Below are 15,455 nucleotides of genomic sequence, written 5' to 3'. Positions count from 1 at the left end.
TTGCAGAAAGGCAGCCCAGGCATGTGGGATGAGTGTATCCAACAAATGTGGCAAGGATTCAGAAAGGTCCCTATGGTCACAGAGTCATTGTTTCCTGGAAAAAAGGAAGGTAACTCTTCAAATGGAGACTTCTCAGATCTACTGGGTGACACTGAGTGCAGCACTTGGCACCCCACACTCACAAAAGACACAAGCTGCAAACGAGCACACACGTCTGTGTCCACTACGTGTGGAAGCCAAAGGTGCTTTCCCACAGTCAGCCATGGACAGCTGGGAAATGGGAAATGAAAAATCAGCTTGCTCTGCCTTTGGATGTGTTGAGGAGCAGGTGTGAGGAGGGGTTTCCAGCCTTGCAGTTTGGACTTATATGTGTGGCATTTCAGGCACATGAGTATTCCCTTAGACCTAGACCCACGCCTCTTAACTCTCAAAATCTACCAATTTTGTGGGGATGATGGGGGTGGGGTGTGTGCATTTTTTAATTCTCTTTTTTTTAGAAACCTTCAAAGTTAAATTTATTGATTCTAATTAAAACACATGAGAGGATGAATGTTTTTTTTTTTCTGAATAGCACCCAACCCACATCATCATTTGATAATTTTGTATGATAGGTAGCTGATGATTACAGAATTATGGCAATGTCTGTGTAACTTTTCAGAAGAGAGCAATGCAATGAAGGTGCTTTAAGTCTAATTCTTTAGGTAATACTTCTGTTTATTCTCTACGTAAGCACTTGAAATTTCCATTGATTAAAAATCCAGACAATTTAAATGGTAATTTTATATATAAAACAATGATAAACTAAAATTTAGTAATCTCTCTCTCTTTGTATGCATGTGGCATCAGCCCACACAGAAAAATCCTGCTCCATGCATTCATTTACTCCCAGAAGAAGTACCCGAAAATTTTCTTGGCATCTTTGCAGTGCCTGTCATCTTTCTTGCACCACTCATGAGCCCCTAAATGCCAAACTCACATTGTAGTTTAAATCCTCCTGTATTCAAAGATATAAATGAGTTTTTCTAACTCTCATGCCTACCACATGCAATTTTTGGCCACACCAACTGACATTTATTGCCTCATTCTGCTTCTTTGATTTCCCTCCCATAAAATGTTGGGCTTGGATTCTAATTTTTTTCTGGGTGGTTCTTGTTACAGTACCTTTTCTGTTGCAGGCAGGATGCCTTCCCTTAATACAATACATCCCATTATTCTAGCTCACCACTGGGTATACAGTTTCCCTCTTGCTTTCTGGAGTCCTTTCTCTGAAAAGTCCCTTGTAATGCCTGACCTTTCAGAAACTAATACCTTTTGTTAATTGCTTGCCTTATCCTTTTTGCATGACAGGTCTTCTTCTGAGCTAAATTGTAGCCTGTGACCTCTACTTAAGCAGATCTTTCCTTATCTGATGTCTGCTCCATTTTACTGGCAATCCCTATCAGTTTCATAAGGTCAGCAGAGTCCCTGTGTGGCAGGTTCATTCCTGAAGGTGTGTGACCTGCAGGGCTGTCGCTGTGGCTCTCGTTGTCTCTTTGCTGATAACCAGACCCCATCCCTTTATCCTCTGACCTGTGTTACTCTGCCAACTGCATTCTGGACATGCTCTCACCTCATTATGGGCCTGTGTTTGGTTTTTTCAGTTCTATAAGCGTTTTCTTGCACCCTATTTTTAGGTTTGATATACCTCTTTTTCCCATTATAAAAACCTCTGCTAAAGGCTTTGTAGGGTTTACGTGTGATTTCTGCTCAGTATTTTGGGTGCACAGTTTGCTGAAGAATATTAGATGGTGCTTTCATTCTAGTTGGGGAGCACATGGAGCTAATGCCAGCTTTGGTCTGGCTCTAGGTCTGCTGCAGAAAGGTCCCCCTTGGAGAAAGGAGCTGGGAGTGGGAGAAGTTCTGTTTTCATTCACCTGACTTGCTGGCCAGCAGTCAAGGGCTATCATAATGGATTTCAGGGCTGAAGGAAGCTCTTTATTCCCAAGAGATAGCAAGGAGCAGAGCAGGACTCATGACCCAATTACCTCTGAAGCAAACAACTGCCTGCTCCCCGTCATGCAGAGCTCATCGTGGATCCTCAGCCTGACTTCTGCTTCATAAATATGCAGGATTGGCACAGAATCACAGAGTGGTTGAGGTTGGAAGGGACCTCTGGAGTTCATCTAGTCCAGCCTTCCTGCTGAAGCAGGTTCTTTACTTCAGTGCCTTGTACGAGAGCCCACTGTCTCTGACCTGCTTGTATGTGTTTTGGTTAAAGATGACCATGCACGTGGCTCATTGCTGTGCAGTTAATGAGAAGTGTTATCTCATGCATAGCCTTGAGGGTGGAGGTGTTTGAGAGCCAGAAGTTTAAACTCAGGCTGTTTCTGAACAGGACAGGTCACTGAGAGCAGGGTTGGGTGGCTTTGCAAGTCCGTTCCCAGCAGATATAGGATTCATGCAAGAGAGGCTGGGCAGAAAGTTGGAAGGCATGATTTTAGTTGTAGAGGCACCATTTATCCAAGACATTTACCCTTTTCCTGCTCATTTTCACTTCTGCCATGGGTTTGTCCTTTTTTGTTTCTATCATGAATGCTTGAGGACATGGGCCATTCAGCAGTAGTTCCAACTTTGGACATGACTGCAAGGAATACATCAGTTCAATTAATAAATTGTGATAGTTAAAAGGAAATACCTATTACTTAATTTTATTTTTGTCCTAGTTATAAAGTGTTACCAGAATCATTATACCTAGAGATATGTTTAATTTTACTGTATTTTTCATATAATAGAATATCCTGAGTTGGAAAGGATGCACAAGGATCATCAAAGTTCCAAGTTGTAGCCCTGCACAGCACCATCCCCAGAAGTCACACCAGGTGCCTGAGAGCATCTTTGAACTCTGTCAGGGTTGGTGCTGTGACCGCTTCCCTGGGGAGCCTGTTCCAGTGTCCAGCCACCCTCTGGGTGAAGAACGTTTTCCTGCTCTCCAACTTAAACCTCCTCTGACACAACTTCAGGCCATTCCCCGAGGTCCCGTCTCTGGTCACCACAGAGAAGAGAGCAGTGCCTCTCTTTGTGATCGTATTGATCCCCAATAGAAAATCCAAATTAGCACTAACCTGGGTCAAAACTATCCAAAAGCAAAAGTAACATGAAGCAGCACTGCAACCAGTTTTTTCATCTTAAAAGGAAATGCATCTTAAAATGTACTGAGAATATCTGTGAAGTATGATGATTTCTTGTATTTTCCAGCCTTTTCAAAGTAAAATTCATTAATTATATATTATTTATGAAAAGTTAGTATCTTAATCTGTATTGAGACTGGACTCTGTAGTCTCCATTTGCTATAAACAGACATATATACAATTGGGTAGAAACCTGATGAGTGCCTTGAAATCCAGGGACATTGTTTTATAAAATCATAAAGGCTCCTGAGTTGGAAGGAACCCATCGGGATTGTTGAGTCCAGCTCCTGACTCCACACAGGGCAACCTAAAATTTAAACCAAGATGCCAATCCCAAGCAGCATAAGAGTTGCTGCAAGCAAACAGGTACATACCTGTTGTATACTGCGAAGTCCCTGAATCTCAGGTGGTGTTATAACTCTGTCGCTGTTGTGCCGAGAACGGCGAATAATCATGACATAAATCCAGGTCAGGGAAGATGGCTGAGGCCAACGTTTAATGTAAAAAACCCATCTTTTTATAGCGTGGTTCGCAATAGAGAAATGACATGATTGGCCCATTGGCCAGACAACCACCAAAGTGATTGGCTGAGCAGAATAGTTCCCATTCTCAAAATATTATTCTCAATGAATCAAAACAACTTCCACAACAACTTGCACCTGTGAGATAGTTTACAAAATAACAAACCATTTCTCAGCTAGCTTGCATGAGAACGGAGACTTTCACAGGAGGCTGTAAAAAGCTGGAAAATTCCTCTAGCTTTTTTTAGCATCTACATAACTCTTGATTTTTAAAAAAATTCTTAGTTAGGAAATACTTCCATATTTCGTAGTGAGGAAAAAGCTCTACATTCTTCTACATCTAATAAAATAATTATTCCAAAACATTTTCAGAGACAGGCTGTGGAAAAAGTTCCAGACGGGCCTAGTGAAGTGCTGTGAACGTGGAAGAACAGGGTTCAACTATATACTGTCACCTTCGTAGAATCTTAGAATCCTATTGGAATATCTCAAGTTGAAAGGGACAAGGATCATCAAGTCTAACTCCTTGTTCCTTGCAGGAACTACTTAAAACTTAACTATAACCAGTCCAGTTACTGCTGACAGTCACTTTAGCTTACACTGGGAAAGAGGACAGTGAGTACAGGAAAAAAAGCATGAGTTAATTGGGAACAGGTCTGAAATATTTTTAAAATGTCATTTATAACTCATGGTACCACAGGTTATAAAGATTTTGCAGCCAACTAATCCATTTCGGAGTGGCCTAAATTTGTTGCTGTCTGGTTGCTGTTCGCAAAGATGTTGATGAAGGTGTTGACCTGGGTAATGTAACCCTGGAAAAAAGCAAACCTGAAACAGAGGATGGGCACTGCTGTGGCTACCAGGACTTCACTTGAGATTGTAAGAGGAGCCAAGTGTCTTGTCCTTTTCTGTAGCAAGGACAGTGTGCTGTTATTCCTGTTAAAACAGTGGAGTTACAGGTGTTTGGCCTGTGTTGATTTGAGAAATCAGGTTAAAGCTACACAGTTTTCTGCATCATTTGCAGCAGGAGGTCTCTGATCTGTGCTGCTGTCACTGCTGCCCCTTGTCACGCTCCCCCGAGTCAGCCCATCATGCTAATGAAGTGCAATGGCCTCGTGCTTTGTGCCTGTGAAGCCCATGAGTGGTGATAGAGTTTCTCAGAAGCACCATGAAAATCCTCTCAGCTCCTCGAGTGTGATTTCTCCTTTGCTGTAGGCAACTGGTGAGACTTCAGGGGAGGCTCAGGGATCACACCTCAAATTGTAAATACAAATTAGTGCACTGTGTGGCTACATTATGATCATACAACATTAAAATGCAAGTTACCAAGCATTTAGCCTTGGAAGCCTGGCAAGCAAAGGGAAAGGCTATGTTAGAGTGAAAGCCCTTTCACTTTTCCTGCCTATTAATTTACGTGCCTTCAGAGTGTTGCCATTTAGCAGAGTGCCTTTTGTGTTTCTGCCAAGCTGAAGTAGCTGCTGGGAAAAACTAAGTAGGCCAAATCTGCAAATGTCTGGAGAGCTCAGCCAGGGTGGCTGATGGTGATCCAAAACAGTGTGAGGATGGATTTGGCTTCAGACAGGCAGCACAACAATATTGAACAAAATAAAATGCTCCCATAAGAGTTTCGTGTCAAAAGGCAGTTGCTGCAAGATAATGCATATATAAGATTTTTTTTTTTAATTGATTAGTTCATAGTTTTGATTCAGTGTATGGAACCTGGGATCTTCAGATCTGTGCTCTGGGTGTCAGGCCATGTCAGCTGAGGGCTATTTAAAGTTACAGACCATGTCTGGCATGGCCCAGGGCAGTGGTGTACTCACCATATAGATTTCTGAAGTTAGTCCTTATAGAAATGCTCATTCTGTTTCCATGTAGTGCTTTAAATAGCTCAACACATCAGTGCTATTCCAGTGATACACGTTTCAACTCCATATGAGCAATCGGGAGGAGATTTTTGGCTGCCAGGTATCTCACAGTGAGAGCATCTCACTGCTTACATCATCTCCTTTGGACATCAGTGCTGTGCCCTCCTGCACCAGGGGGAAGGGACTGCTGTGTTGGGGGGATGTCTAAAGGGGTTTCCCTGCTATCTCAGCCTGTATTTATGACAAGGAGTTTGAAGGTTTTAGTTCTTTTAGCCTTTCTCCCCAGGTGCCCAGCACCACCCTGAAGTGGCTGTGGTACCACCTGGTGCAAAGACACCCCTTGCTGGCAACGTCCTCCATCTGGTCCCTCCGGGACCCTGCCAGTGGTGCCCCCTCCCATGGACGTGACAATATTTCGGCTTCTGTAGGACGCTATTTTTACACGGTGGTGACGGCGAGGTGTTGGCTCAGCTCCCGCCTGTGCGTGGGTGCTGCAGGAGTCATCTGACCCTGGGCGTGTTGGGGTCGGAGTGGTGGCTGTGGCCGCGCACGCTGCGGATCCCGCTCCCCACAGCAGCGGCCACATAACAGCAGGGCTTCGGGTGGCATTTCCCCTCTGGAAGGGAATTCATGCAGGAATGCCAGAAGACACAGGTACAGTGTGATGGCTCCACGTTTTGGACAGCCTAGACCTGAAATGACTTGTTTTTCATCTGGGGCTGTGGTAGCTAAATCACCGATGCTGTCACAAGAATAACAACTCTGTGTTTATGTGGAAACACAGCAGTGGGGAAAGATGGTTAAACACTTATTGTAAATTATGCTTTGTGTTCTTTTAATTATATGAATGATGATTTGGAAATTATAATGATTCTGGTAGTTAGCTGACAGCTCAATTTGAAAACTTTCCTTGTTTTTATTAATTTAAATTGATTTCAGAGTTTATATTAGACTGTAAGGGGAAAAAAGGCCCTATTTCTTTATGCATATATCTTGAAGTGTTCTTTCTATATCCTTTCTCATTGCAATCTAGCTAAACCTGTGCAAAGGTAGCCTTTACAATGCTGCAGTAATAGTTACTCAAATTCAGCAGAGATTTTTTACTAACTGTGTTTGAATTTGGTAAATATTTTATTATCATAACGAGGGCAGGAGGTTAGCTTGTGCTAAGTTTGTTTATGTGATGTGAATTTAGCACTGAGCATATGGTGAGACTTGAAGCTCTTGTGTGAATACTTGAGCTGTGTTGTATCTTTTGTGAATGGTTTATTCACATCATGCTGGATAACACCTCTCTTTTGCTTCTGGTCCCATAAACTCTGTAACTGGAGGTAAAAGCAAGCGCTTGCCTCAGTTGTGCTGTGTGCCTGCTGCCCTGTATCAGCTGTGGGTTTCTGTTTTGATAATGATGCGTAGGAAGTGCTGGAAAAGGCATGCCTTGGAAAGGCACTGTAGGAGTGGTTGTTTATTTGTGTTAGAGGCAGGTATGCATTTCAAAAAGGAACACAATTCTTGAAGCCTTTTTTTTTGTACTTTTGGACAATGTGAAAGAATTGAATTGAAACCTATTGACATAGAGATCATTGAATTTGGTGAATATTTTTTCTTATAATACAGGAACTAAGGAGAGAAGTAACAGTGCTTTGCTGTAGGAGCCACCACAGAGGTCTTGGAAAGAGCAGTGAGCACTTCTAGGGGGGTGCCCGGACCCTCTCAGTGCAGAAGAGCACTGTTGGGAGAGGGACTGAATTCATGGGCTGGGGACACCTCATCCCTCTGTGTGGCCAGCCAGCTGGAGGGCTCAAGAGACCACATAACATGAACACTGACAGCAAAAATTCTTTCCCTTTATCCTCGTGATCTCCTGGTTTCTTGTGAGACATAGAGAAGAAGAGGGCATTGTGTTACCAGGAGAAGGCACTATAAAGCAGGGAAACACATTGTAAAGTCATTTAACACAAGGTGCTGATTGAGGAATAGGGTAAACCAGGTTACCACAAGTCATTTAATATGCTGTTCCAGAATATCTAACAGCTCCTTAGGCAGGGCTGAGGGCAGGGAATTGCTCTTCCCCACTGCCGAGTGGCATTGGCTGGATGGATGGGAAGAGCTTCTGGAGTTCCCATTGCACAATTACTCTTTTCCTCATCCTTTCTGTGGAAAGGACCAATGGGGTCTCAGGCCCCCACAAGGCTCCATAATGAATCACTGGTTCTTAGGAAAAAAAAAAACCAACCTCCTTATCTAAATTAAATTTACAGGTGACACCCATGTAGTTCTCTGATCACTGCATGTATTACCGTATTAAGTATTTCTGTGTTATCCTTACCCTCACACCAGCACAACTCCTCATCACTGGATTTTAAACACAGACACAAGGCAGGGAGAGAACAGGGGCCAGCCATACAGCATGAATAATGCTTCACTGGGATATTTACAGGCACTTAAATGCTTCTTTCCTTTGTTTTCATCTGGATGTTTTTAAATTCGTCCCTGAGTGTTTTGACTCAGTTGACACTGAGAAGGGTTTGTTAAAACAACAACTTAAACTCCAGTCTCTAATTCCAGCCTGGTGCTGATTTACTTGTCTGCTTCTCCTTTAATCCTGCTCCAGGAAGATTGCAAGTTTAATTCCCCTCTGGGCTGCTGTGAACCTCACCCTCCCCAAATCACTTGATACAGCATGTCAGTAATCAATAATTCTGTCCTGTTTCTCAAATACTTAATGAGTAAATGGCATTTGGGTCTCATATTAGTTTATTTTGATTTCAGTAACCACCTCTAGATATAGAGATGAAACGTTTCGGTGTCAGCACAAAGGTAATTCCATCATGCAGAATAATATCCCTTATCAGGACTCTGAATTTTTGGTTCAGAGTTGGAATGAAGCCTTTGCCTTTGTTGAAAAAGCTTAACATTATTATGAACTAGAGAGCTGATAATTATAATTTTAAATATTGATGTCTAGTATTTTTTCACCTCAAAAAAATATTTTCATCTCATGAAGCAAAAGGTTGTTGATTTATAGAGGAGCCTGTAGTGCTGATAGTTGCTAAAGAAAATTGATGTAGCTTTTCTGCTGATGGAGAGTTGCTGTTGCAGGCAAATGATACTGTATTTGTATGAGCCTGAAATGAAAGACCTGCACTTTTTTAACCCGACCTCCAGAAGACAATAAAAAAAACCCAGAACAACCCACAAAAAGGACAGGGGAGGTGGCCCCCCCAGGCCCTTTGGTTTTCCTTTCATTGTTGCCTTTAGGCTCTGGTTTTGCACTATCCTTCCAGGAGCCTTGGTGAGGAATTACCATTTTCCCTGCATTGAGAGGTAATTGGGGGGATTGCAAGTATTAGGAATAAAATTTCTTTTCACATGACTGTTGTCTCTACACTCAAATTACACCTTTCTTTAGATCACAGTACTCTTTAAAATGTCTATCTCACATAAGGACAGGTTGGATGGGGCTTTGAGAAACATAGTGTAGAGGAAGGTGTCCCTGCCTATGCAGGAGGATTGGAACTAGGTGACCTTTAAAGTCTCTTCCAACCCAAATCATTCAAGGATTCTGAGATTAGAATATCAAATTGTGTCATTTGGCCCTTCATCATTTTGGGCTTCTTTAATCAGCAAGAGCAGTAAATCTGTTAAACTGGTTTTTTAGAACAGGGTTAAATAATGTGGCACAAATGAGTTATGAAGCCTTAGTTATGTCTGTGTAGTAAACAAAGAAGGTGGAAGTCTTTATTATTAAACTTTACAGTTGAGGTTTGATTCCAGATTAAATGTACATTCTTAAGCATGAAACTTCTTAATTTTCAGTACTTGATTTCCAAGCTCAGAAATGGCTTCTGTAGGGTTCCTCTGAAGAGTTAAAACACACCAAACTGGAAAAAGCATTAGGGCTGTGTTGAATTCTGCAGTTTCTGGACATGTTTCTTCATCAGGTCTGTAATCTACCATGAAGATTTCTTATTTAGCTGTTGGAGAGCCTGACAGCAAAGGGGTTTGTCATCCTCTGCATAGACCAGTCCTAGACTGGATCTTTTGCCAAGAGTTTGATTTCCCTCAGCAGTTTGCTCACAGCAGAGAGAAGGTGACATTTTCTATCCCAGGCTCCTGAGCAGAGCATGATCAGGGACTTGCGAATCCTCTCCCTTCTGTCACCTCCATCAAGTTGTCTTGTTCTGCTTCCAAAGCGTTGCTGTCTCAGCCAAATCTTTTCCTTACCTCTGGCTCCTTATCCCAGTCCCCAGGGATGTTAAATCCTGCTCAGTCTAGCAATGCCGAAGGAGCTGGGCTTAGTCAAAGGGATGGGTTTTTTACCATGATTTTCATGGTGGATTTTCATGGATCCAGTGTTCCTGTCACAGTGTTCACCAGTGTCAGGCTGCAGCCTTTACTCCAAATACTTCCAAAAGCATTGTGCACTGCTTTCTTTTTAACACTGAAAACCAATATATTGTATACTATCCTTTTTTTCACCTTTATAAAAAGCTTAAATTTTGTCTGAAATTTTCCCTGAGGAAGTGAGTTTGAGAACAGCAAATGCGAGTAATGTTCATGTAAGTGGTTAAAGTTTGGCAAAGCTCTTAGGCAAATATTGTGATTCTTGGGGATGGTCCTGTGCAGGGCCGAGAGTTGGACTTGATGGTCCCTGTCAGCCCCTTCCAACTCAGGATATTCTGTGAATCTGCAGAAGTTATAAGCACACTGAAAACATCACTTGACAGTGGTCATAAGATGTGTAATGCAGCTTCAATAATAAGCAGTGCCGCCGTCCCCCCTTCCCGGTGGTACGTGCAGCAAGTGCATGTCTGGACTCAGCAGTGTAGGACTAAGTCTGAGGAGTTGATCTTATTTGACAATTTTTAGCAAACTGTTGCTGGTTAATGTGCCCTACTTGGTCCAGAACTGCAGAATTATCTGCGTAGCCTGGTGGAGACAGACTGGGTCTTGACATCAGAGATGTGTGAGCACTGGACTGTTGGCAAGAATATTGGCAGTGATGTCCCCAGCAGACAAGTCTTGCACAAAGAAGTGCTGTGGAAACTGCTCGTTCATTCCTTGCCAGTTTTTGTCCTTGTCAAAAAGTGAGTGCAGTCAGATCCTTTTAGGGTTTAAGGATTCATGAGGATACCTCTGCTGGGGCAAAATGTAGTCTGGGAGAAAGGGAAACTTAGAGAATCAGGTATTCAGTTATATTTTGGTTTAGAAAAAGTAATTTAAAGTTAAGAAGGAAATTTCTGCATCTCAGGTTATAATGTAAGCATTTAATTTTTAAGGAACTCTTTAGTTAGTTAAAATCTGATGAGTAGTCTCAGATCATTACATTCCATCAGTAATTAATTATTTCACTCATTAAATGTGTTGATTGTTTCATCTGCTGCTTTGAAGACTGATTTTGATGCATAAAGGCATAAAGGTAGAATGCTGAAAACTGCCATGTAAACATATCTCCTTAAATATGGTTTGAAACGTAAGTTAAAATGTGAAGTTCCCTAATAGAATTAGTTTCTCAGAATTTTCAGCAGTTGAAATTTCCACATAAATCATATTAAGTGTCAATGTTTTAAAATATAAATTATTATGTGATTAATTATATGATTTTGTTGGGCTAGATGGGAGAGCAAGTGTTTTAAACTGTCTTCAGAAGGACTGCTTTGTACTGATCTCAGAGGCACTGTATTCCCACTGGGGTTTTGTGTGAAGCACTGAGTAGCTTAGTTCTGAACGGAGAGAAAAGAAAAATAATTATTCCCTTGTCTGTGGTGTATATTTTAAATATGCTTTTTGTTACTTCAGGATTAATGGAAAAATTCCAAAAGAAATTCCAAAGAAGAATTTAACAAGAATACTAAATATTTCCCTTTTTAATTTATTTTATAGCTGAATTGCTGGGGTTTTTTTTGTTCTGAACCTTGCTTTAGAGACCCAAGGAGAAGGAAATGTGTGAAGTTGTCCTGCCCCATAGCTCTGCACACTGAGCACCAAATACATTGCGGAAAACAAATCTTTCTGTTTTCTGCCACATTTTCAGTTTGCAACAATTTCCAGAAAACAAAAAAACTCAGCTTTGCAACAATTTTCAGTGTTCTGCTACTTTGCAGAAAGGGCAGCATTGGACTCCCAGGGGCAAGAAAGCAAATAGAAAAGCAATGTTTTCTCTGGAAATGTGAGGCTATTGTCACTTTAGGGAAGGAGGTGTGTTTGGTGGGGTGGGCTGCCCTCGGGCTCACTGGCAGTGCTCCTGGGCTCCTCCTGGGCGTGCTCTGCGCTGAGGCTGGAATTCCTGAGCCAGGTTCCTCTGGCCTGTGGGACACACCACAGCATGAGCTGGCAGCTCTCTACACTGGGCAGGCATGGATGCCTCTGGAGAGATGCTGTTCTGAAAGGCTGAAACATGGGAATAGTTGAGTGTGAAGAAAAGTCAATTGTTTAATTGTTCCAATCAGAATTTTATATTTCAAATGCAACTGTTTAGGCCAAAATGTTCTGGCTGTGGTCAGCTCCCTTTAAGTCAAGTCTTTCCTGAATTAGGTGCTACAAATTTTGATGCTTGTTAGCAAGTCTGGAGAGAGCAAACCTTTATTTATAGTTGCAAACTTTTAGCAGCAATTCTAGTAACTAACTCGGGAAAATACTTTGTTTTGGTTTCTTACAGGGTTGATTCTTTAGCAGGGTGGGTAGTTTGTTTTGGGCAGGTTACAGTACAGAGAGATTCTTGTGTCAAAAGTAAAGTATTGCAAAGTTCAGAGTTTCCTCTGTTTTTATTTGAGGAATAAATCAGACCCTCACAGTAGCCTGAACAATGTGTACTGTTTGCACTGTGTAAGTTTGGGCATCTGCCTTTCTATAAACTTCCAGTTGCCTGTTGTGCTCATGTTGTTTTTATTGGAGATGTCCTTAATTATAACCAGGCCTTCAGTAACTGCTCCAAAGTTCACATTGCCTTGAGCAGGACTTTTTTGACCATCACAGAACATGTAATTTTAGCAGACAAGGCAAAGTGCTAATGGATGGTGAATAATGCCATGAGGAGCTCAGTCCCATGTATCTTCTGGGTAAAGAAAACCCCAAACCACTTTAGTTACAGGAGTAGAAAGTGCTGTTTTGGGTAAAACTTGCAGCAAGTCCCCTGGAAGACTGTGTGGGAGGGGAAGCTTAGCGTGCCACTGAAATCCTGACTCCTTCAACTCAGTGGATGTGGAAAGGCCTTTTTCTCTTAAACCTATTGGCTTATGGGAGGTTGCTCCATCTTGACTGGTTGGTTGGTAAGTTTATTTTGTAGCTAGAATTTAAACAAACTCAATCACTTTGAAATAAGCAATCCAGCCTTGGAGTAAGCATGCCACATTACAGAAGAAAAATGTCACTTACTTAAAATGCTTTGTATGCTTTCCTTTTATTAGTTCTTCACACAAGGAAAAAGCCAAATCTGTTCAGTTCTTTTATAATTAATCGTCTTGATGTTTCCTCTCTTGACTCGTAAGTACACTGTGATAAAAAATTGATGCAAGTGCTGCAGCAGGATTGCAAGAACAAGGTCATCTCTCACCTGTTCCACAGAATACATTGAGATACCAACTTCTCTTGTGTTTCCAACAGCACAATAAATGCAATTCTAATTTACATCACAAGATGGCAGCAAATTTTTAACTCACTTAATTTTCACTAACCTAGATTAACCTAACCTCTTGAAAACCTGGTTTCCTTACAAAATAACAGAAAACTTTGTTTTATGATCAGATATATGTGGTATTTATAGGGATGTCAATGTTTCAGAAGTACTCAAAACGTCTACAGAACTGTATTTCTGCTTTAAAATCAGTAAAAAAGGCATTTACCATGAACTTTAAAGATCAGTAGCTCATGGTGTAAGGGTTACCAAGTGCCATTAAAGATATTTTGAATAAAACCAATAGATTTTATCTATAGTCTTTAGCTTTTATCTATAGTCTTTGATTTCTTGAAGAGCAAATATGACAAAGCATTTCTTGAAATTCAGGTGGAGGCTCTCAGGACTTGATCATATGGATTCTTTCTTCTGTAAGGAGTTCTGATTTATGTTTGAAGTGTGTTCAGTCAAAAGCTTTCAAAGTTATGAAATGACAGGGTTGGCTTGTCTCAGCTCCTTTTGGCAGATCTTTTCTCCTGTGCTGGCCAATCCCAGAAATTAAAACTTTTATCTGCTTGACCTGATTTGTCCCAGGTGTTAATTGTCATTACTTGTAGGTCTTACAGAAGATGCATCTGATGGCCTTTAAAATGCTCTACCTTTTGTTTTCCCTTGCAGTTTCACAACCACAGGCTGTACATAGCCAGCTGGAGAAGCCATCAAGTACTGCAATTCTCTGCAATACCTGTGGAAAACCATGCAAAGGAGAAGTTTTGAGAGTTCAGAGCAAATATTTCCATATTAAATGCTTTGTTTGCAAAGGTAAGTGTTTGTGACTGCTGCTTCTATGAGTAGGGCATTAGCAATGGTGTGTGTGACTTAATGACCCTGATAACCTCACAAGCATATTTTACAATCCAATATATGCCTGAAAGGATTTACTGTGAACTTTCTGACTGCTTGCTGTAAGATTTTAAACATCCTAAGTCCCAAAACTGGAGTATGTTTTCAAGGGATGTAAACCTGTTTATATCCATGTTGGAGTTTACTATAGAGTTAGGATGTCAGTTTGGGAGAACAATGCAGGGCTAGGAGAGAATTAACATTTTCAAAGAAACTCAGAGGTTATCTCTTTTCCCACTCTCTAATGAATGCCATAGGGTGGGTCATGGCCACATCTGTTCAGGTTCTCTGGTGTTGGACTGTGATCTTTGAATTCCAGTGTGGCCCTCTGTGCTTTTCCATTGTTTGGGGGGAGGGACTTGGTTTGCTCCAGGTTGGTGCCTGGTGATCTAATATTGTCACATGAATAGCAGAAGGATGGTCACAGGAAAAGGGAATTAACTGATACAACACCCCTTCTGTAAGTATTTGCTTATTTGAAACTTAATCTGGAAGTTGCAAAGATCTAATTTGTTTTGAGTGTCCAAGTACATAAATGTTAGCTCATGTTTACTGAACAATCTGCTTACTCCATTATTAACCAGTACTTCAAATGACATTTTTTAATCCTTGTAGCTCAGTCTAGAAACATGAGCATATCTTTGGTTCCAGATGTGTCACTGTAACTATTTCCATTCCTATTTAGAGGAAATACTAGGAAGAAGGCTGTCACTATCTGTTAGCTATTGCGATTTTTAAAAATCCCATGGGATTAAGTGCGTACTATTAAGTAACTGAGGCAATCTTTAATGAGTTAGACAGGCAGGACTAAATGTTCAGTTCAATAATTGTGTTCTTTGCAAAATTGCACAGCATGCAAAATAAGCATAGTGCACTTTCCTAAACAGTAAAAATATTTTGGTCACCTATTCAGAAGAGGTTGGTATTTAAAGCAGAACACGTCCCATACATGCATCTTTTAAGCTCTTTAAACCACGTGTTCTAATGGGAAATTTCATGATCAAATCAGGTTTTCAGACCTAACTCAGGAAAAGAGCAGCTGATTTGTTATTCAGGAGTCTTGTCTGCATGAAGCTTCAGGAACATTCTGGTATTTACTCCATATTATTATCTTCATGGAATCAAAGCCCCCTTTCTGTTTTACAGATTTGCTATGAGAAAAGACAAATCCTTCAGAGGCAACAGGACAGAATTGTGCATCAAATTTTTTATTTCATAGGCCATCTCCATTTAGATGATGCCAGGTCACCAGCAAATGCAGCAAGTGGTTGCTGAATCGATCCACTGGTCCCAAATTTAGGCAGTGCAGAGGGTTTTTTTCCCACCCCCATGCAGAGGAAAATGATGAATGTATTGTAGAAGCTGCATTGCCCCTACCTGT

The 15,455-nt window shown here is 41.2% G+C and overlaps 1 protein-coding gene across 16 annotated transcripts in view; it reads left to right on the top strand.

Moving 5' to 3' along the window:
* ABLIM2 (actin binding LIM protein family member 2) overlaps positions 1 to 15,455 on the top strand; it is a 132,606-nt gene that overhangs the window by 22,846 nt on the left and 94,305 nt on the right. For 14 of the 16 annotated variants that reach the window (XM_042052909.1, XM_042052905.1, XM_042052913.1 and 11 more), the window contains exon 2: positions 13,850 to 13,993. In XM_042052909.1, coding sequence (XP_041908843.1) covers positions 13,850 to 13,993 — 144 coding nt within the window. Of the gene's footprint in view, positions 1 to 6,080; positions 6,211 to 13,849; positions 13,994 to 15,455 lie in introns of those variants that run through there. The other 2 variants (XM_042052898.1, XM_042052908.1) reach the window with 2 other exon arrangements.

Source organism: Corvus kubaryi, unplaced genomic scaffold (genome assembly GCF_017639235.1).
Source record: "Corvus kubaryi isolate FWS band 111438036 unplaced genomic scaffold, C.kubaryi_AGA036_p1.0 split1-131, whole genome shotgun sequence".
NCBI lineage: Eukaryota > Metazoa > Chordata > Aves > Passeriformes > Corvidae > Corvus > Corvus kubaryi.
The sequence above is the reverse complement of the archived record's forward strand: the minus strand, read 5'-3'. Positions and strand labels throughout refer to the sequence as shown.